Below are 21,348 nucleotides of genomic sequence, written 5' to 3'. Positions count from 1 at the left end.
GCTGCTGTTCCTCACCTGATCTAGTCCAGTCCACGGAGGTCTGTGAGCTGAGCTTCTAATTTTACATGTGGCTGAGGGTCAGGATTAGATGGGTGTGTTAAGGTCTCCAATGGCAACTAACCTCGAGAAGGCAGCTCTGGAGAGGAAGGAGCAGTGCAGGCTTCTGATGAACCCATGTCCTAAGGAAGGGAACCCTCTCCTGGCCAGCAGGCAGCATCCCTTTAAATCCTTGGAGGTTTGGGACTTTCTTTTCTATTAAGTAACAAGGGACACAAATAAAAATACTTTATTATAGAAAAAGCATCCCATACACAGGATTCCGTAAACACTGGTAGGTGAACAAGTGCAACTTCAAAAGTGAATACACGGGGGCAAAATCTACACACATTTTGCCCTCAGGAGAAAATGTAATTCTCCAGAAATGATCCCATCCAGCCAAGAGCAGCTCTGCCTCCTGCTGCGCTCCCTGCACCCACCTCAAGCTGCAGATGGCAGTAAGTGGCAGCAAGTGCACCACAAACTCAACCTGAATCACAGTTTGAGCTGGCCTGTGCCCTGAACATGCACTTCCCTGGACACCTCCTCTGAGAAGATGCCGCTTCCTGCACAGCATTCTCCGGCCTGTAGCCCCTGACAACGTCTCCCGCGGTGCTGGTCAGGGAATGGCTACCTTACCCAGTCTCCCCCACCTTCCTCAAACTTTGCTCTCAACCCACGTGTGACGTCCTAATACTGTGTCCCTGTTCTGCCAACTCCTTAATGGCAGGCGTGGCTCATCAGCTACACAGGATACGAGGACATGCGTCAAGCCTCTGGTTCAAGTTTATCTTCTATCTTGCTAAGATGCTCTGGGTCATTTTTCTCACGAGACTCTCTGCCCATAGCCCAGATTACTTATTCAGGCACTTACAAAACACATCTTTTATTAGAGAAGTCCTCTCACAGCCAGCAACTAACTCCAAAGACAACTGTGACCCAGCCCGATCCGGCAAGGTCCCAGCGCTAAAAATGTCACAACTCTGAGAACAGAAGGCAAGACACCAAACTACAGTGACACTGAAATTTAGGCAAGAGTGGAGCTGAAGGTGTACAAAAAGCATCCCTCTCCACAAGGAGTCTGTGTCCCCAGCCTTCCTTTAGTCAGCACCCCCAATGCCACTGCATCAGCCTTTAGTTAAGCTCCATGGGCTGGAACCCAATGTGCTAATTTACTTGGCCTGTGGGGGTGAGGCCTAGTTCATAAAAGGCCGAAGGCAGTGAACTAACCCCGAAGAACGAGGACCTGAACATTACATCACCGACACAATCATACTGCAGTGGCCGCTGAGAAGCAGAGGACGCACCACTGACCCAGAGCCTGGGCTGCTCAGCAGCCAGTGAGCAAACATGTAGCACCAAAGTCCAGGCCAAGGCTGACCTCAGACATACCAACTGGTTCACAGAAGCAAGCTCAAGCTAAGAGCCTCAGCCCGCATTCCAGATGCTGGCCTCCAGCTTCGCCAAGCCACAACTGCCATCACGGAAACGAGAGCAGCTTAGCTCTCCTGCAGCTCTGAGCAAGGACGATCCCGAACCAACTCCCCCTGTGATGCTGCCACAAGCACAGAAACTGTAAGAACACTCTGTCCTTCAATCCCACAGAGGCCTCCAAAACCTGATTTTACTGCCATCAAGTAGTACGCCACACAGTGCCTTATGGGAACAGACTTCAAGAAACCACGTTCTTTAAGGAGCTTGAAGGAGCGGCTTACACGAGCCACCTATGATGGGAAGAAGGACCAACTCAAAGGTGAACTGCTACCCGGAAGTAAGGTAATGCCAGACACTGCTATCTGGCTCTTGATTCTGCCACCGGCCACGGAAATGTCAGAAGGGGCTAGTGATCTGGACTGCCATCTACACACGTCAGAGTACACAGATCAAACAGAATGACAAGGCCTGGACCTGACTTTGGGGAGGACAGTAGTATCATTTTCTTACCATGTCTGAACAGCTAATGGGCTGTTTAAAAAAAAAAAAAAAAAAAAACAAACCAAAAATGTAAATGTCCTGGTGTGTGAACTCTGTGCAGCTCCCACACAGGTCCTGTTCGTTTCCCTGGAGCTCAGGAGGGTACCAAGCAAATCTTATCGTCAAGGTACCAGGTCCCCTACCACACCCATAGCAGTGAGCTGCCCCTCAGTGGTACTGGGGGTTTCTGCCAGGGGGTCCTGCTGGCCTGATCTGGAGTCATTCTGCCACCTCATTTGCAAGTTTTACTTGCAAGTGAAGCCTCAGGCTGCACCAGCACATTTCGGGCCACTGCTCTGTTCTTCCCGTCTTGTGCGTCAGTGTGCTCCCGTGTTACTAAAAAGTGGAGCTGAGCTCGTGGGAATTCCTTTCAGACATTCTATGCAGATGGCACCTGGGTGCAGTGCCCAGGAACTGTTTTTCACCCACCTGGCACACTCCCTCAGTCAGGCACACGTGCACCAGCATCCAGATGGCCTTCTGTGATGTTTGGTCCTTTGCCATTAAGCCTTCTGTTTGGGGCAGAGCCCACCCACCTGCCAGGGGTGAAGGCTGCTGTGCCAAGTATGAGGCAACAGTCCACTTCCTCTCCTGCAGTTATGCAAAGACTCAGCCAACAGCACCAGACCCAAAATGTTTGTTCGCCAGAGGGTTTCTTCACCTGGCCAGAGGCAGACCCAGAAAAGGGCACATTGCTAACTCAGAGGAAAGGGAAACAGGAGGAGGAAGCATCTCCGCAGCGTGAGAACCAGGACAGGAAGCCCTGCTGGAGGTACCCACACCGAAGAGCTCCAGTGACGGGCAGCCCGTCTGTCCCTAATCCTGAAAGTCATTGGGAGCCATCTGAGACAGTGGAGCATTCAGCCGGTCAAGTTCGTCCACTTGCGGTGGGTGGTGCATTATTATCTCCTGGTCTTCCAGGACATCCTCCCCAGCAGCCACCAGATTGGTGAGGGATTTGCTGCGAACACACTGGAAATCCACATGGCGACTCTTCCCTTCCTCCTTTTCCCACGACATCTGGATGAAGGGGCGCTGCACGTAATTGTAGATAACCTCAGACCGCCCGCCAGGTCTCCTCTTGATCTTTTCTTTACAGGTGGGGTACCCTGCAATGGGAAACGCAGCGTGCTCACTCTGCCATCTACTTCCAAGCCAAAGGACAGCTCTAAGAAAAGCTCTGTGGCAGGCAGCCGGAGCCTTCCCAAGGGCCCTCTGTCCTAGAAGGCCTGGGCTGTGGAAAGCAATGAGGATTCTCCCTCTCTTAATGGAAAGGGCAGAAAAACCACTTAGTAACTTCCAGAGCCTTTAGTTGTTGCAAACAGTATCAAGGACAAAAACCTCACCAGGGCACAGGTATTGCGTCACCCTATTGTAGAGAAGGTATAGTTGAGTGGAAAGGAAGGAAGGAAATGTGGAACTTTTACCTGAAGAAAAAAATTATAAAATACTACAAGATACCAGAGGGCCTTGTCCAAGCAGTGGAAGAGGCAGGGAGGGGACAGCCAGCTCTATGGATCGGGAGTGTTCCCAGCCTAACAGGTTGGCGGTGCCTGGGGAGAAGGGAGGTCCTGTCAGCAGGCCTTCTCACAGACATGGCAAAGGGAAAGGCTAATAATTTTGTTTGTTTGAGACAGGGTTTCTCTGTGTAGCCTTGGCTGTTCTGGACTCACTCTGTAGATGAGATCTACACATCCTCAAAGGGAAAACAGAATCTCAATTTTTATCTTAAGACAAGAGGCTCATATACAGCCTCAGCTGGCCTAGCAATTGCCATACAGACCAAGCTGGCCTAGAACTCACAGAACTCCTTCTGCCCCTGCCTCCTGAGTGCAGGGATTGCACCACTACAGTTGGCAAATCTCAAATTCTTAAGCTCTGTTTTTCAAAAGAGTAATTTTAGAGCCAGAAACACATGCTTGCTCAGGCGAGCCCTGTGCCCTGGGGCCGTGTTTCCTGAGGGGAGAAAGGCAAAGACAGACCTCAGGACAGACAACAATACAGCAGGGCCTGTCAGTGAGTGCAGTTTTAAGCATGCCAGGTCTCAAGGCCCCTGTCAACCAAGGCCAGGGAAATAAGCTGTGGCCAAAGATCCACCCTACCCCTTAAGTCTGCAACCTCAACATTGGCAGACTTTTATTTTTTGGGTTTTTTGAGACAGTCTCTCTGTGTAGCCCAGGCTGTCACCTGCCTCTGCCTCCTGAGCACTGGGATTAAAGGTGTGCACCGCCAATGCCCAGCTGGCCAAGACTTTACGTATATATGTGTTGTTTATTTTTGAGACAGGGTTTCTCTGTGTAGCCTTGGCTGTCCCGAACTCACTCTGTAGACCAGGCTGGCCTCGAACTCACAGAGATCTGCCTGCTCTGCCCCCTTGAGCGCTGGGATTCCAGGCGTGCGCTACCACGCCCCGATATGTATGTATGTACGTACATATGTACGTGTGTAGTTTTATTTCTTTTACGTGCACTGGTGCTTTGCCTGCCTGCATGTCTGTGGGAGATCCCCTGAACTGGTGTCACACACAGTTCTGAGTGCCCATGCGGTGCTGGGAACTGAAACGTGGGTCCTCTGGAAAAGCAGCCAGTGCTCTTAACCGCGGAGTCAGCTCTCCAGCCCCATGGTCCAGCCTGTAATACCTTCAATTCCAATGCGAATGTTCTTCAAGCCACGTTCCTTTAACACTGTTTTAGCAACATCTCGATTCTCAATATATTTGAAGAATCTGTAGAGCTTGGAGCTATAAAGAACTGAAAGAAAACAAATCCCACAAAATCTGAAGTTAATCATAGAGGAAAGGAGTAAGGTGATAATCAGGGGGCTACAAACCCCTGACGGTGGCCAACTGTAACACTCCTCCCCAACCGCCAGCATCCCTAAGACTGGTATTCCTGGCTTGCAAACAACATCTATCAAAATCTAAAAGCACCACGCTTTGGACATTTTATGTCTAGGAATATCTAGCATATTAGTAGTAGACAGGAGCATCTACTATAATATCTATGTGCAAACATACTGTTTAGAAGTTGTAAGTTTTGTGTATGTGTGCGTACGGACACACACACCTCCCCAGTGTCCTACAAGGCAAGCAGGATATGAATATGAATGTGGCATGTTCATGAATGTGATCCTGAGCAGCCATAGAAGAGAACAGAAGCAGAAGGGCGCTGCGGCGCAGCGGGGTTAAGCTCCGGTAGCTGCACATGGAGGTCAGAGGGGATCCCGGGCCGTCAGTCTCTGCCTGCATCCCTGCTGGAGACTTGTTCACTGACATGCACCCAGCGCTGGCTGGTCCAGGAGCTCCGGGCTTCTCTCTCTGCCTCCACCTCACTAAATTAGACATGTGCTGCGGGTTCTGGGGTCTGGACTCGGGTCCTCACGGCTGCATGCCAACTGCTTTCCTCAGAGTTGACGCACAGCCTACTTTCATGTTTTGAATTACTACCAAGCCAACAATGGAAGAGAATCTAACTGCCCCCTCAGTATCGGACAATGCCATCCCCTGGGGAGAGGAGAGCCAGATCCCAGCGTAGGTCGCCGATTGCTGGCCTCCCCTCAGGTGCTCGTGCCTATCGCTAGCAATCAGTGCTGGCTGCGTGGTGCTAGGCTCTGGCTGCACTCTACAGGGTTTTTCTAGTTGTTTTGTTGCTGCTGAAAACAGCCACACCCTACAGGGGCTCCTACTTTGGGAATACTCTTCCCCCATGGGTGGGGGGTGGTCTTCATCCCAGTCCACGGAGTCCTCATCCGTCAGCACGACAATGTGGCACTCTCGCTCCCCTTTCTTGGCACAGCCCACCATGATGGGCAGAATCAGCTCCTCGAGGTAGTGATCGAACTGCTTGTGGGCACCATCGTTGGACAGCTCATGCAGTAAAGCACCTGGGGAAGGAAAGGCCAATGCACCTGCTTCCTGCCTGCACAGCGCTGCGGAGCGCAGACTAACCGCAGCCATCATGGAGCACACGCAGGGAAGAGGCACGCTACCCACAGAGCTTCCTGCCCTGTGGGAATTAGCCTGACTTCCTCGGTTTGCCCTTACCTCGATCTTTCCTCACTGACTCAGTCCCCCTGCCTGTCAGAGCTGACACGTGGGCCTACCCAAGAGGAAAGACGTAACTCAGAGCCTGGCTGGCCAAGTTAGATTTCCTAGTCTAATGATTTCCTTTCCAGCCTCCGCTTCCTGAGAGCTGACCGCAGCAGGCCTCGGGGACTTTCTGCTAAGAATGAGGCCAGCACCTCGCAGCACCAGGCGGGCTCCCCATCACCTGAGCCACACCCCAGCCTGCTTTGAGATAGGGCATTGTGCTGTAGCCGTGCTGGCACTGAACTCATGGTGGGCCTCCTGCCTCCAGAGTGCTGGGATGGAGGTCAGAAGCTGTTCTCCAGCTGATTTATTTCCTCACTTCCCCACAATCCCCAGATGCCAGAGAAGCCATGCAGCCAGCAGCCGTCGGCCGCTGCGGTGGTTCTCAGCCTCCACCCACTGTCCTCTACCTCTGGGCGCACTCCAAGCACACCGGCGGAGCGTGTGACAGCTGCTCCGTACTCACTCAGATCCTGACAGCGAATGGTGTGGAAGTCAAAGTTAATGCAGAGATAGTCGCACGTGTCTCTGAGATCTGGGATGGAGATGCCATCTGGACAGTTGATGACGCCAGTTTTGTAATAATCCTGTGAAGGGATCAGGAAGGACAACGGCATGGAAGGAACTCCTCTAACCTATCGCTGCTGATTCTACGTAAGGGTGCAGCACGCCAGCGGGCACGCCACGGTGGAGGACAGAGGACGCACTACATACCAGCACTGTGCGGAACACAGTGGCGCTGATCCCTTCTGCGATCTCATACTCCCCCTTCTCATTGGGCCTTGTGAAGTTGTATTCTCTTCCTGGTCCGAACATCCTGAGAGACAGCAGCAACATCAGCAGCTTCCCCCCTCTCTCCCATGCACTACCCCCACTCCTCGGCATAACTTAAAAGCACAGCATAGGACCTGCTGCCTCAGATGAATGCACGCCTCAGCAAACGCCTTCACACAAAAGGCAAAGAGGGAAGCATCGTCTGTGGCAGCAGACACAACACAGGCAACTGTAGAGGAAGCTGTGGCGCTCTTCTACTGCCCAAGAATTTGCCAGAGTAAGCCAGCCCTCCTGGCTGCCTGTGCCTTTCCCCTCGTCCTGCCCAGTGCGTCATTGCTCAGCACCTTGAGCTTGGCCTTTGCCACTAAACCGTGAGGCGAATCTGCAGAGGCGGCAGCACTGGTAATGCGTTCCCTCCCAGCTCATCTTCCCTTCTGGAATCCACCCCTGGATCACTGCTCCGACAGGCTGCTCTAGCCATGGGTTTCAGACACGTGTGAGGCTCCCCTGCCACTTGACATATTTCAATGAGGCCTGCTCTCACAACGAGCTCATTCAGGATCTGGTCAGAATCCCAGCACACACAGGGCGACTCACAGCCATCTGCAACCCCGGTGCAGACACCTGACACCCTGCCTGGCCTCCGAGGGCACCGCGTTCACATCCGCTGCGAAGGCACGCCTGCGGGCACAGCACCCAAATTAAGAAAGCATCGCCCGGCGCAGTTCAGGGCTGTAGCTCAGTAAAGTGCTTGTTTCCCATGCAGGATAGTGTGGGTTCAACCTCCAGTACTGCTGCCCCCTCCAAAAAAAACCCAAAAGCCCAAACGGGTGGGAGGCAAAAGTTTTTTTTCTAAAATGGCTTTGTTGTTCCTGTACCACGTGGATTATTTCTAACACTGTTTTTCACAGAAGGGAAACAGAACATGACATCATGACATAAGTCTCAACTTAGCATCTCTGACCTGTGCAGCTCAGAGAGCACCCAGTGTTTACAGAGAGGAGGAACAAGGCCCAGGAGCCCCCGAGGCTCCTCTGTGATGCTCCTCCATCTGGATGTACGAGCGCAGCCCTCCCAGCGTCAAGGCACCAGGCCTCCACCAACTTCCCCACAGAAGCATGAAGGCAGGAAAGTCAGCAGGATACTGCGGTGCAGCTTTGCATCTGATGCAAAGTCACAGAGAACGGAGTGTGCGCAGCTGGAAACGGTCATTACCTTCCCAACATGGTATCCGGATGCGCAGTGAAAATCTGAGGATTCACCACGAAACGTGTGCCATCGACAAGAAGTGTCACTTTCTCTGGGGCTGGGGAGTGAGCGCTACCGCCAAAGCCCACGCTGCTGTTTCCAAATCTCTCCGGACCAATGAAGGGCTCGTGGCTCCGCTTGCTCCCACTCTGGAAGCAGGAGCCCTTGCTGTCTTCAGGCAGTGGCATTATGTAAGGGTGCTGAAGGCTTGCTGGCTGAAGGGCATAGGCAAGCACAAGGTCTGCAAGATGAGCAAATGACCAAGTAACTGAAGAGCCAAAGTCCAGAGAAAAACATCTCTTCCAAAACAACAAATGAACAAAAACCTAAAGCCATAGGTGTTCACAGCTAAGACAACAGCCTAGACAAAATTAAAAGCAAAACTAGACACTTGAAAGCCAAAGGCAGGCAGATCTCTGAATTTGAGGCTAGCCTACTCGCTCTACAGAGCAAGTTCCAGGATAGCCAGGACTACAGAGAGAAACCCTGTCTTGAAAAACCAAACCCAACCAACCAACTCCCCCTCACAAAACTCGAATCTGCCAATGCTATAGATAAGCTCCTTGCGTGTACACGTATGTCACAGTGCTTGGGGAGACAGAAGGCAGAAAGGCCCACCCTTTAAGCAGCTGTCATGTTAAAGTAAGCAGCACAGTGAAAAAGACCGGACAGAAGAACAGTGCCTGCATGGCGTGCTGACTCGCCATGGTCCAGCAGTCTCCTGCCAGTCCCTGAAAACTGGAGTTACGGGTGGTTTTGAACCACCCAACACGGTGCTGGGGACCAAACTCAAGTCCCATGAAAGAGCAGGAGCACTCTTGGCTGAGCACCCTGGCCCACATTTGGTATTGAGACAGGTCTCATGTAGTCTAGGCTGGTCTCCCACTCACTGAGTGACTGATTTCCTCCCTCACCTCTGAGTGCTGGGAGCAGCGCACATGTCCTCACCTCAGAGGCGGAGTGCTGGGGTGGGGTCCTGTGTTCTACTCACTGACGCGCAGCTATAGCCCCAGTGCTGCTGTCTGTCACTTAGGAGCTACTGCTGTGTGCTGAAACTTATTTTTCAGTGTCCAAATTTTCAGGCTCCAAGCTGCTTTTTGTTTTTCGAGGCAGGTTTCTTTGTGTCCAGTCTGGCTGGCCCTGAACTCAAGAGATCCACCTGCCTCTGCTTCCCAAGAGCCGATCAAAGGTGTGCGCCACCACCGCCTGGCTCCTTGTTTTTTAATTTGCCAGGAAGAATGAAATAAAGTCTTTACCTAATTCGTTACTCTTCCTAGAAATGCAAAGAATGTACTCACGGGATCTCAGCTTTCTGTCCTATCACCTAAAAGCTATTTCCTTTAAATCATTTAAAATGTCTCCCCTCTACTTTGCGACAGGGTCTGTGAAGCCTGGGCTGCCCTTAAACTAGAGCAGAAGCTAAGGATGCAGTGCAACCTCTGACCCTCATCTCCCCTCCCCCAGGGCTGGATTACAGGCATGTGATGTCACACGTGGTTTGCATGGTACCGAGGACCAGCGTGACAGGGCTAGACAGGTCATCTCTGGAATGCTGTTCCATGAACAAGGACTCCTCTTCAGTATGCACATTTGCTTTCTATCTCTAATAAACAGTAAAATTACCTATAAAGGCTTGTTTTGCTGAGCAATTTTAAGAAGCGCATGTATGGGAAGCCACAAGATGGCTCCGTGAGCAAAGCATTGCCACTCAGGTCCACCAACCTCAGCTTGACTCCCAGAACCCACGTAAAGGTGGAAGCGAGTGCTCCAGAAAGCTGCCCCCTGGTGGCCTGTGAGAGCGGGCACGCTACAGCACCAGGTAACAAGGAGCTGGTGCTCGGCTGCTCGACATGTGCTTAGCACGCCCATGTTTGAGCCCCGGTTTACTTCCGTGCTGGGGAAGTGGAGGCAGGAGGATCAGAAGTTCAAGGGCAGCTACCTAGTAAGTGTGGGACCAGCCTGGGCTACCTAGTTTCAAAAACCCAAAACCCAAAACACCCCCCACCACACACACACACACACACACACACACACACACACACACACCAAAACCCTAAATCTTAACAAACATGGGCTGTATCCTAATTGGGCCATTCTGTAAAACTTTGGGGCTGGAGAGACAGCTCAGCGGTTAGAGGCACTGCTCCTCCAAAGGACCTGAATGTGGCTTCCAACCATCTGTAACTTCAGTTCCAGGGGATCTGGCACCCTTTTCTAGCCTCCAAGGGCACAGACATGCATGAAAGCAAAGCACTCATACACAAGACAATTAAATAAAATATATGCAATGTTCATATATCTGTACTCAGTAAATGGTGTTTGCCTTTTATTTTTTAAAGATTTATATATTATTCTGCCTGCATGTGTGCTTGCAGGCCAGAAGAGGACACCAGATCTCATTATAGATGGTTGATGCACATCTTTAATCCCAGCACCCAGGAGGCAGATGCAGAGGCAGACGAATCTCTGAGTTCAAGTCCAGCCTAGCTTACAATGCCAGTTCCAAGACAGCCTAGGGCTACACAGAGAAACCTGTCACAAAACAAAATAAAACAAAGCAAAACCTGTGTTCCAGTTTAAAAGTGAACAACCACAAGCAACTAATTACCATTCCTGAGGAGTGAAAGGCAGTGCTCAGGAGGTTAGCCAGGACTCCCTCTAGCGGCCTGCCCACGCAGCTACACAGCTCATCAGGAGCAGCCTCTGAGGAAGGGTGACTGAACAGTTCTGTCCCCTCCATTTACAACAGAACTCTCAGGAGTAAGGGCCTCCTCACATTACAGCTGGAAAGGGCAGAGCAAGGCCAATCATCTCCTGACTCCAAGGTTACAGCCTCAGGCCAGGTGGCCGGCTCCGGCTGACTGCAGGTTCTCTACGGGGGTCAGCTGGGTAGAGGAGACAGGTGTGCTAAGCATGTATCACTCCTGAGTACAGATGTCTGGGTGTGAGCAAGGCCCCAGTCGCTGTACCTTTGTTCCTGGGAGCTAGGGGATAAGTGCGCATATGAAGACCAGAGGGCACCAAGCCGCTGCCTCCTTTCTCTCGAGTGGCAGCTAAGGCCTCCTCTCCTAGGCAGCCGAGCTCCGGCTGCAATAACCTGCTGCCATCACTGCCCTGCTGAGCACTGCTTCTTAGGAAGGGGGCATGGAAGACAAGGAATGCGGTGACTTAGAAGTCAGAGACTGGTCCCCACAGTCCCCACGGTCCTCCACGGTCTGTAGTGGTTGCCAAGCGCCATCTGGAACACCGGTGGATCTAGACGGCTACCAACCACTGTGATTTGGTGCACTGGTTACTGGGAACATTGTTTTGCTTTGAGACATGGTCCTTCTCCAACACCAGTGGATCTAGACGGCTACCAACCACTGTGATGTGGTGCACTGGTTACTGGGAACATTGTTTTGCTTTGAGACAAGGTCCTTCTCCATAGCTCTGGCTATCCTTGACTTCACAGAGATCTGCCCTGAGCGCTGAGATCAAAGCACGTGCCGCCATTCGGGCTCTGCACCATGAAGTCTACATATGAAGTAGAGGAATATGATCTGGTGTCATTCGTGCCACACATCATGAGGTGGGGAAAGAGCGCAGAAGTTGGCCAGGATTTGTTGTGTAATGGCGTATGCATGCCTGCAACTATTAAGCACACAGAAATCCAACCATAAAGCTGTGCTAGCGTGAGTGTGGCTAACACAGATGCTGGAACTGTTCAAAGTGCTAAGATAAGCAACACCAAGTGCCCATTGTGGAGAAGACATCTACGGAACCTCCACGCTAAGCCCAGGGACCATCTCAGAAGAAGGGGTGGAGAAATGGAAACCCCAGCAGTTGCGGTTCCCAAGATCAAGCCAGGACGACCACCGGGACGAAGGGGGAGGTGCCATAGGCAGGGTGCCCACGCCCAGCGATGAGCTCGTACCAGGCACCATGGGCAGCACTCAGAGGCATGAAGCTGGGAGGGAGAGGTGTTGGGAAGGAGCTGGGGCGCTGGCGGGAAAGGGCGTGACTGTGCACGCGAATGGCTTCTTCACGGCCTACACGGGAGCAAGAGGAGCTGGCGGTGCAGTGTGAGGAGTGCTCACCGCTCCCACCCAGGGTCTGAGTTTGCTTTGCAGCACCCACACAGTGGCTCAGCGGCAACTCTAGCTCCAGAGGACCCAACGGCTTCTCCTGACACCTCAGGCTCCCCCACACTTGCACACATGTGTGGTGCGCACGCGCACACAGCAGCACCTCATTTCAATAAGCTAATAAAACAAGCCAACTTCCACTTGTGCTGCTGAAGTTCTTTTTACCTTCTCTTTTCCACCTTCTAACTCTCATGCGCACCCCTAAGTGCAGCCATGAAACCTCACTGGCTGTAACGCTTTCCATGCCACCTCTCCCCACAAGCAGCCCACAATCCCTTACACACACACACACACACACACACACACACACACACACACACAGTAGTCCTCTCGACTGATGAGGAAAACCACAGCAAGCCTGATTCCGACCACTTTCCTCTTCAAGAGAGCGGCGACTTTAGAAACAGCTGAGACAGGCTGTGTATAAGCCTGAGCAGAAGTAGCTGCTAGGGAGCGGGAAGTCAGCCAGACAGCAGCCTCACACTGCTGAGGGGGTGGACTGGGAGAGCCTGGCCTTGCAGGAGCCTGAAGTGAGAATTCCACCAGCAACGGTGAGCCCTCTGGTCAGGAGGGAGACAGAAAGCATTCCACGTTCACGCCACTACAGTGCAAAAGCGGCCACCAGCAACTCCTGTGTGTAAACACAGCGGTGTTCCGGTAAAGACGCTGTGTTCCAGTAAACACGCTGTGTTCTAGTAAAGCTGTCTAGAAATTCGAGTGAACAACAGTCTGCAGCCCTGGACCCAGACATCGGAACTAACAGGCCAAGACTGCGGAGCGTCATTCTCAAGCACTCTTGGATGCTTGGTTGGAGCTGCACATCAGCAGACAGCACCGTCTCACCCTGTTAACACACCGCCACCCCACAACCATGCTTCCAAGCACAGTTTATCAATAGTCAGCAACAAAGAGTGTCCGAAAGTGTTAGGAAAGTAAGCAACTTATTTCAGAATAACCTGGGTTTAAAAAAAAAAAAGGAAATCACAACCGGATATAAGAAATACTTTCAACTGAATGACAAAATACATCACAGGCAAGCTTGAATCAGGAGAAAGCCCAGTGCAGAGAATGGTCTTATCATACCCATTCAAAAAGAATCAAAAGACAGCAAAATATCCTTCTCCACAAACACCTTCTCAGTCTCAAAGAATATGTAAGAAAAGTAAGGGTGGAAATTAAAAAAGAAGAAAGCCAGGGCACTGTCCCACACCAGTAATCCCAGCACTCTGGAGCAGGAAGAAGCCAGTGGCAAGCAAGCCTAGACCGCAGTGAGGTTCTGTCTCAGGGAGAGAAACAGACAAGGCTGAGTGGGAATGCTGGCCCCCGCCCCACCCTGAAATGTCTGTGGTAGACAGCTTAAAACAACAGGCCAAGCTGGGGTCCCATCTCCAGCCACCACAGAGAACAAAAGCTCAACTGATAAAGGGGGCTCAGTCAGCAGGTGAAGGCGTTTGCCCGAGCTCAACCTCTGTTTGATCCCAGAACCACACAGAGGAAGGAAAGAAAGTTGTCCTCTCCTCTGACCTCACATGCAGACTATGGCTCCAGCAGGCACACGTGCCCCACACATAAAATACATGTAATAAACCATTTCATTCTTAAAAAAAAAAAAAACAACAGTGAAACCAGAAGTTAGCTTTTAAAAACCGATGAAAACAATATATAAGCTCTCTAATAGTGATCAAAAAAAAAAATAGAGGTAATGGTTATTACAGTAAAAACCACACAACTGTATCCTTCATAAGGATGAGTTAAATATGCAAATTACCTCAATGAAAAGTTTTTAAAGGCTCAGTCAGTAAAGTGCTAGTCTTGCAAGCATGAGGACTTGAGGTCATTTCCAGAACCCACACTAACAAAGTGAGCACGCTGCTGGTGTGTCCCCATAACCCACCTGGGGTGGCGGGGACAGGCAGGTCCCTACGGCTCACTGACCAGCCAGCTTAGCCTGCAGAAACCGACTCCATGAAGACAGAGCTTGCCCCACGAGCACGAGGACCAGGCTGAGACCCCCAGAACCCACTTAGAGGGTGATAGGTGTGGTGGCCACCGGCGAGGCCAGCACCGAGGAAGCAGACAGAGGGGTTCCCGGGGCAAGCTGCCTAGCCAGCTAACTACAGGACGAGTCACGGTTTCAGCAAGAGACCCTGCCTCAATAAACAGAAACAGTGGTCAAGGAGACACCTGGTGTCAACCCTGCCCCTCCCATGTGCACACATGCAGGCAGATCCACATACAGAAAATCAAAAAACAAAGCGGGACATCCTGATCAGTAGCCAAGGCTACCTTACGGCCTCCACACACATGCACAAATGTACACAGACCTGTGCACGCACAGACACAGGCACAGACACAGAAACAAAAAATGAAAATATATAATACAATTACTTGTCTGAAAACGAAAAACAAATAATAAATTACATGTCCAGAATGTGGCAAGTTCTAAAACTCTGCAATCTGAATGCTTCAAAATCTCAAACTTTTCATCTTAGATATGAAGCCACGAATAGAAATTTCCACACTGTATAACTTTGTTTCGTACACAGAAGTATTAAAAATATCACATAAAATTTTCAGACCATGTGTATATAAAACAAATTAATTTCATGACCCAAGCCCCACCCACAAATATGCAAATACTTCCAAATCCAATCGAAACAAAGCGTGAGCTCTGGAAGATGGATGGGACACCTTGCCTGTATCTGTGTGTGCTTGGGTACAGATTCCCGTGTGTTTGCGGGCCACAGGCCGATGCCTGGTGTCCTGCCCCATCACCTTATCTTCTGAGACAGTCTTTCCGTAAGCTGGCTTTCACCAACTGACTAAACCGGCTGGTCAATGCACCCATGGACCTTGGCACCTCAGGCACACACTCCCACACCTGGCTGTTGACCTGGACGCTAGAGCTCTGAACTCAGCCCACGTCTGCACAGCATCTCCCCAGCCCCGAGACCTGGATGAGAACGCAAATGTGACTAGCATCACAAAACTGGGAGATTAGTGTCTATACCATGCAACTTCTGGCAGAAATTAAATTTTTGAAAGCACAACAATTCAAAATAAAACAGAAATGTAGTCTTTAAGGTCCTAGTAATTTAATCACAATTATCAAAAGAAAATTCCAACACCAAATAGTGTGACTGGCAAAAATCACACACACCCCTTTTTTAAGCCAGTGTGAGCTTTGTAAGACTGTGCCTGCGAAAATAAAATGGGCTGAAGAGACGGCTCTGCTGGCTAAGAGCACTGGCTGCTCTTGCAGAGGACCGGAGTTCCATTCCCAGCACCCACATGGTGGCTCCCAGAAGTCTGTTAACTCCAGTTCCAAGGGATATGATGACCTCATGTTGAGGGCATAGCGTGTGGTAAAGGCACATAACATACCTGGTATACATTCAGGCAAAACAAAAAAACCCTGAAACAAAACAAAAACCAACTAAGATATCCAATAAATCTGGTCACGACAAAAGTAGCTCGAGACAGCATCAAAAGTTCGGAAGACTGCTCATACACAGGACTTCTAAAAACCGATCTCTACTAAGTCTTTCCTAAAGCTCTCTTTAAAAATAGTGAGCTTGTAGGCTCTTGGGTTTCGTAAGACAGCCACATCCGCTCTTACTTACCCTTCCACTACTTATTTCAAGCTTCCAAGACTTATTTTAGTACTTTTCCTTCTTCACAATGAACACATTTTCCTTCAACTTTCCATATAATAATGGCTTTGTGGTCCTATGAAAGCCTGTCCATTTTCTCCCCCTTTTTATTTCTCTCTGCTCTGTACCCTTTCCCTTCTGAAGCACTTAAAAAATAATTTAGTGGGCTCTCACTTTCTTACACCTTCTCTTTACACTCTTCTCTTTCCCCTCTCTCTCTCTCTCTCTCTCTCTCTCGGGGTGACCCCATTTTATCCTTCCCTTTCCCTCTCTCTTTCCCCACCATGCCCTGCTACCTACTTCCTCCATACCCCCCCAAAAAAAACCTCTCGCAGAGGAAAAAAAAAAATTTAGTGGGACAAAGCAGCAGGCTAGGACCAGGAATCCCCGCTCCTCACCTCATCTCTCAGCCTCTTGTGTTTGGAAGGGGGGGCGGAGGGGAAAAGTACACTAAGGCAAAACCTGTGCCTCACACCGGTGCCAAGCAGGCACTGTACCAGTGAGTGACATCGCTAGTTTACCCTGGAGTCTTTACCTGAAAGACGAGAAGGCTGTACCGGGTAAACTGAGAATAGGTCTCTTACTCCTTTAAGCTTCGTATTTCAATGACTGTGAGTGCCCCAACTTCACCCATTTAACACCCAACAGTTCCCTGGAGCTCCTCAGTCCAATTAGCAGTGCAAGACCGGGAAGGTCAGATTTCGGGCAGGTCGGAGGCACACACACACAGAAAAAATCAGGAAGAAAGACACACCATTTTGTAAATCAACAACAAAAACCATCAACAAGTAAAGCTAGACATCCAAAAAAAGACACCAAAGCCGAGAAAAATGCCACAACCTCAGAGGGCTAACGTTAGTCACCTGTGGAGTCTATTTCAAGAGGCATTAAGAAGCAGAAAACACCTTGGGCAGAGGCGGGGCATCCAGCCCTCTCGGTTCTGCCAGAGAGCAAGGGGATTCTGGGCCGTATATGGGACCCTGTTTATAAAATGACTTGCTTCAGTGCTTTGCCTAAGATAAACACTACTCAGATGCTCAGCGAATTGCTGCCCAGAAGAGCTAAAGGCCCCAAACTGCTACTGATGCTGGTACATCCCAGGGGACCTCCGGGCTACGGGAATCACCGGGCACTGGACGGTACTGTGGGGTCAGAAGGCTGAGAGCGCCGAAGAGGGAGACCCGACGCTGCTTAAGCTCGGAGGATCCTAGCAACAGGCTCCGGAAACAGGGCGCGCTAGCCAGACGCAAGCCATCTTTCTCCCACCAAGGCAATAACAGGATATGTAGGAAAGCCATTTCCTACCGTGATGTCAGGGTTCCAGAAAACACTAACCTTTCTCACACAGCCTGCCGGGCCGGATGAGAGCAGGAGAGGAGAAAGACAACAAAAAAAGAGCAGGGCTCCGGGCAGTTTTTACAATTCTCGGGCCAAGCTACTTGTGGCTTGCCCAAGGTCTGGTCCCTGGCTGACCAGCGCAGCCCAAGCGAGGGGGTGAGTGGCCGACAAGGCTACAGACTCAGGGGGCCCACTCCAGATTTCCAGAATTCATTTCTGGGAGCCATGCTCGGGTCCTGCGACCTTGGAAAGGGGCAAACCACGCTTGAGAACGGCTTAGGATCTTGGTTTCTGTCCTCTTTTGGAGTGGGGCTGACGTTCTAATTCAAGATTCATCACAACTAATTACTATTCCAACACTTTATCTGGGCGACCACGTGAAAAAGAAAAACAAAAAACAAAAAAACCAAACTCAAATTTGTAGGTAAACAACGGGCACCGCGAAAGGGCTGAGAGATGCGTTTTCTTGAGTCGGTCGAGTTCCTCGTTATTCACTTGGAAGCAGTCGCTCGGCCCGGTGCGGGCTCGTTGAGAAAGAACGACAAATTCCCACGACGGGGGGAGGTTCTCGAGGCCGACGACGCCGGGGAAAAGTTCTTATCCGCGAGCAAACTCCGGGCTCCGCGCTCAGCCCGGGGTGACGACGGGGACGGGAGGCTCCCGAGGGCCCGGGGGGTGCAGGGCGGCGCGGCCGGCCCTCCCCAGCCTTCCCCAGCCTGGCCCGCGGGTGGGCCCGCTCGCCGCGGCTCCGCTTCCGCCTCGGGCCGGGGACGCGCCGCGCCCGCCGCCATCATCAGCCCGCGCCGCCCGCCCGCCCGCCAACCCGGCACTCACCGGCCGCCCGCCGTCGCGCCCTCCGTCCCCGAGCCCCGGAAGCCGCCCGGGACCTGCCGCGTTCGGGCCACCGCGTCCCCGCCTCCGCCCCGGCCGCGACAACGCGGCTGAGTCACCCGGAGCTTCAAAATAAGAGTCGTCGTCGCCGTCGTCCCCCCCCCCTTCCGCCTCCGCGCGGGGCACGCCGGGAAGGCCGCGGGCCGCCCCGCCCCCGCCGCGTCCGCCGCGTCCGCCGGGCCGGGATGCTGAGACGAGGACGAAGCGACCGTTCCTGGAACGGTCTGCTCCGGCAGAGTTTCCTGGGCGCGAACTCTTAGGAAGCGGGTCGTGTTAACGTGCAAACGGCGGCGTCGCCCATTCCGGGCCCGCGTCTTGCGAAGCGAGGTGGGGACCCCTGAGAGGAGGAAAGTGGCTTCCGCTGGCCTTGGCGGCTTTTGTACTGCAAAACGCTGTCGGGCCGCTTGACGACACAGCCGCAGCGGCGGCGCAGCCTTCTGGTTTGGGGTGTTTGTGTTCCTCAGGGGTTTTATCACCTCTTTGCCCGCTCCCTGCCCCCTGCTCTCCTCTCTATATGCGGGGCCTTGTTTTGTTTCTTGAGGCAGCCTCATTTACCCCGGGTTGGCCTTGCGCCTCTCCTCCGACCTCCACCATGTGAGTTTGATGGGGTTACAGGCGTCTGTTACCGTAGCAGGGTTGTGCGGTGCTGGGGTGTGGTCCGGGCCTCACGCATGCTAGGCAGTGGACCTTCCGGTTGAGCTACACCCTCCAGCCCCGCGTTTGGTTTTTTTTGAGCTGGGATGTCACAGCCCGGGCTGGTCTTGAATTTGCTGTGTGGCCAAGGATGACTTTGGACGCCTCATCTTTCTGTCGCCGCTTCCCAAATGCTGACTTTAACATTGTTGAGTGGGGCTGGAGAGATGGCTGAGTGGTTAAGAGCACTGGCTGTTCTGAGTTCAGTTCCCAGCAACCAACCACATGGCGGCTCACAGCCACCTATACTGGATCTGTCTATATCCTCTTCTGGCATGCAAGTAACACATATATTGTAAAATAAATGTAGAGTACACATATATGTAAAATAAATAAGTCTTTAAAAAACTGTTGAGCACCAATAAACTAATAAAACCACTCAAATATGGACCACCTGTAATCCCAGCACTTGGGAGGCAGGAGGATCAGAAAATCAGGGTCCTCCGTATGCTCACCCCCACCCCCACCTCCCATCAGTAAGGGAAGTCAGGGAACTTAAGCAGGACCCCGGAGTCAAGAGGCTACGCAACGGGGCCACTTACTAGCTTGATCCCCACGGCTTGATCCCACAGTTTTCTTACACAATGCCTGGCCACCTGCCCAGGGCTGGCACCGTCTGCAGTGGGCTGCGCCCTCCACGTCAATCATTAATACTTTAAAAAAGGCCCCACAGTTATACATAAAGGCCAGTCTGATGGAGGCAGAGCCTCAGGAACCATTGCCTTCTTCCAACGTGATGCCGGTTTGTGCCGAGTTGACAAAACGAACCAGCACAGTTATTTAACAAGTTTGAGGCCAGCCTGGGCTACAAGGAGATCGTGTCTCAAACTAACAGACTTCATGACAGATTTATGACCTAAAGCAGTGAACCTCAAATGACCTGAAAACTCCCATCTCATTTTGATGAATACACCTCACAAAAAAAAAAAAAGTGGTCATAGGGGTGCACACCTGTAATCCCAGCACTCGGGGAGGCAGAGGCAGACAGATCTCTGATTTTGAGGCCAGCCTGGTCTACAAAGAAAGTCCAGGACAACCAAGGTTACACAGGGAAACCCAAAATCAAAAGAAAAAGAAATTCCTAGCCCTCAGAGGTAGGCAGATCTCATGAGTTCTGAGTTCAAAGCCAGCCTGGTCTATAGGGTGAGTTCCAGGACCAAGACAGCCAGGGCTATGAAGAGAAACCCTGCCTCAAAACGAACAGCACCATAAGCTACCTTGTAGGAAAGGCAGCATCTGAAGGCATCACTGGGTCTAGGAACCGTGAGGACACGCCCACTGACAAAACTTCCCAAAGTTCCCTCTTCCACCCTGTGCCCTAGAGCACAGTCTCCACACACACAAAGGACAGTCTGCTTCCTCCCTTCCGTTTATTTCCACGTCCCCTCACCAATCCTGATCTAACCCTTGACACCTGTTACCCATCATCCCAAGGGAACACATATTTAATCACTGGTTACCGGTCATCGGGGACACGTGATAACACATGTTTAGTTAATAGTTAAGATGAGCAGGGTTGCCTTTTGATTAAATTTCACATCAGCATATCAGACAAGGCACTGATTTCGGATTAACATCAAATTATAAGCGGCATATGGGAAACGTGTATTTGTGCTGCTTTTTACCACTTTATTCTTAATTTAATTGTATCCCCGTATAGCAAGCCTCTGAGCTGTATTTACCATCTGAGACTGTAACTCTAAAGCCAGGTTGGCCAGCCTGGGACTTTCATTGTTCATAATGGCTGGTTTGAAAGGCTGTCTAGGTTCATTCAATTAATGGATTTATTACATTTCCTAAAATATTGCATCTGCTGCCAGTAAATACTTTAGAACATTGAACATTCTTCGTGATGTTTCACAACCCTTAAAAGTACTAAACAGGGACTGGAGAGATGGCTCAGTGGTTAAGAGCACTTTCTACTCTTCCAAATGGACCTGAGTTCGATTCCCAGCACCCACATGGCAGCTCACAACTGTCTGTAACCCAATTCCAAGGGATCTGACACCTTCACACTAATGCACATAAAATAAAGTTAATTATTTTTTTTAAAAAAGTTCTAAACAACCAAAGGAAAGAGGTTTTTATTTTATTCTATTTTACTCACTTCATAGCTTACGGCTGGACTCATACTTGTGGCAATCCTCCTGCCTCAACCCCCTGACTACTAAAATTACACACACTTACCACCACGCTCAGCTGGTAAAGCCATGGCTGAGAAAGTATGAGGCTCTGCAGAAAGCTAGCTGCTTCAGCATATGCTTGGAGCTCAGCTCTAGAGACGGAGAGAGCCCTGGGGCTTGCTGGCCGGATAGTCTAGCTAGGTTACCTAAAGAGAAAAATAAGGGCTGGAGAAATGGCTCAGAGGTTAAGAGTGCTGATGGGCACTGATGGTTCTTCCAAAGGTCCTGAGCTCCATTCCCAGCAACCTGTGGTTCACAAACATCTATAATGAGATCTGGTGCCCTCCTCTGGTGTCCAGGCGGACATGCGGACACCACCACACCTGGAATCCCAGCACTCAGGA

General features: G+C 51.2%; 1 protein-coding gene across 2 annotated transcripts; it reads right to left on the bottom strand.

Annotated features, from left to right (window-relative positions):
* Window positions 1–270: 270 nt before the first annotated feature.
* Kctd20 (potassium channel tetramerization domain containing 20) lies at window positions 271–18,210 on the bottom strand. Of its 2 annotated transcripts, none has more exons than XM_060369181.1 (7): window positions 18,072–18,210; window positions 8,087–8,360; window positions 6,812–6,914; window positions 6,564–6,684; window positions 5,695–5,892; window positions 4,650–4,760; window positions 271–3,119 (listed from the first exon to the last, which is right to left on the bottom strand). In XM_060369181.1, exons 2-7 carry the CDS (start codon window positions 8,305–8,307, stop codon window positions 2,827–2,829), a joined length of 1,047 nt encoding a protein of 348 aa, XP_060225164.1. In that variant the 5' UTR covers window positions 8,308–8,360; window positions 18,072–18,210; the 3' UTR covers window positions 271–2,826. The 2 variants fall into 2 exon arrangements, with proteins under 2 accessions (XP_060225164.1, XP_021489131.1); XM_021633456.2 differs by lacking the exon at window positions 18,072–18,210 and adding an exon at window positions 17,235–17,893.
* Between the last annotated feature and the right edge of the window lie 3,138 nt (window positions 18,211–21,348).

The sequence above is a fragment of the Meriones unguiculatus genome, chromosome 16, assembly GCF_030254825.1.
Source record: "Meriones unguiculatus strain TT.TT164.6M chromosome 16, Bangor_MerUng_6.1, whole genome shotgun sequence".
NCBI classification, from domain to species: domain Eukaryota; kingdom Metazoa; phylum Chordata; class Mammalia; order Rodentia; family Muridae; genus Meriones; species Meriones unguiculatus.
This window is presented reverse-complemented; position numbering and strand designations above follow the sequence as displayed.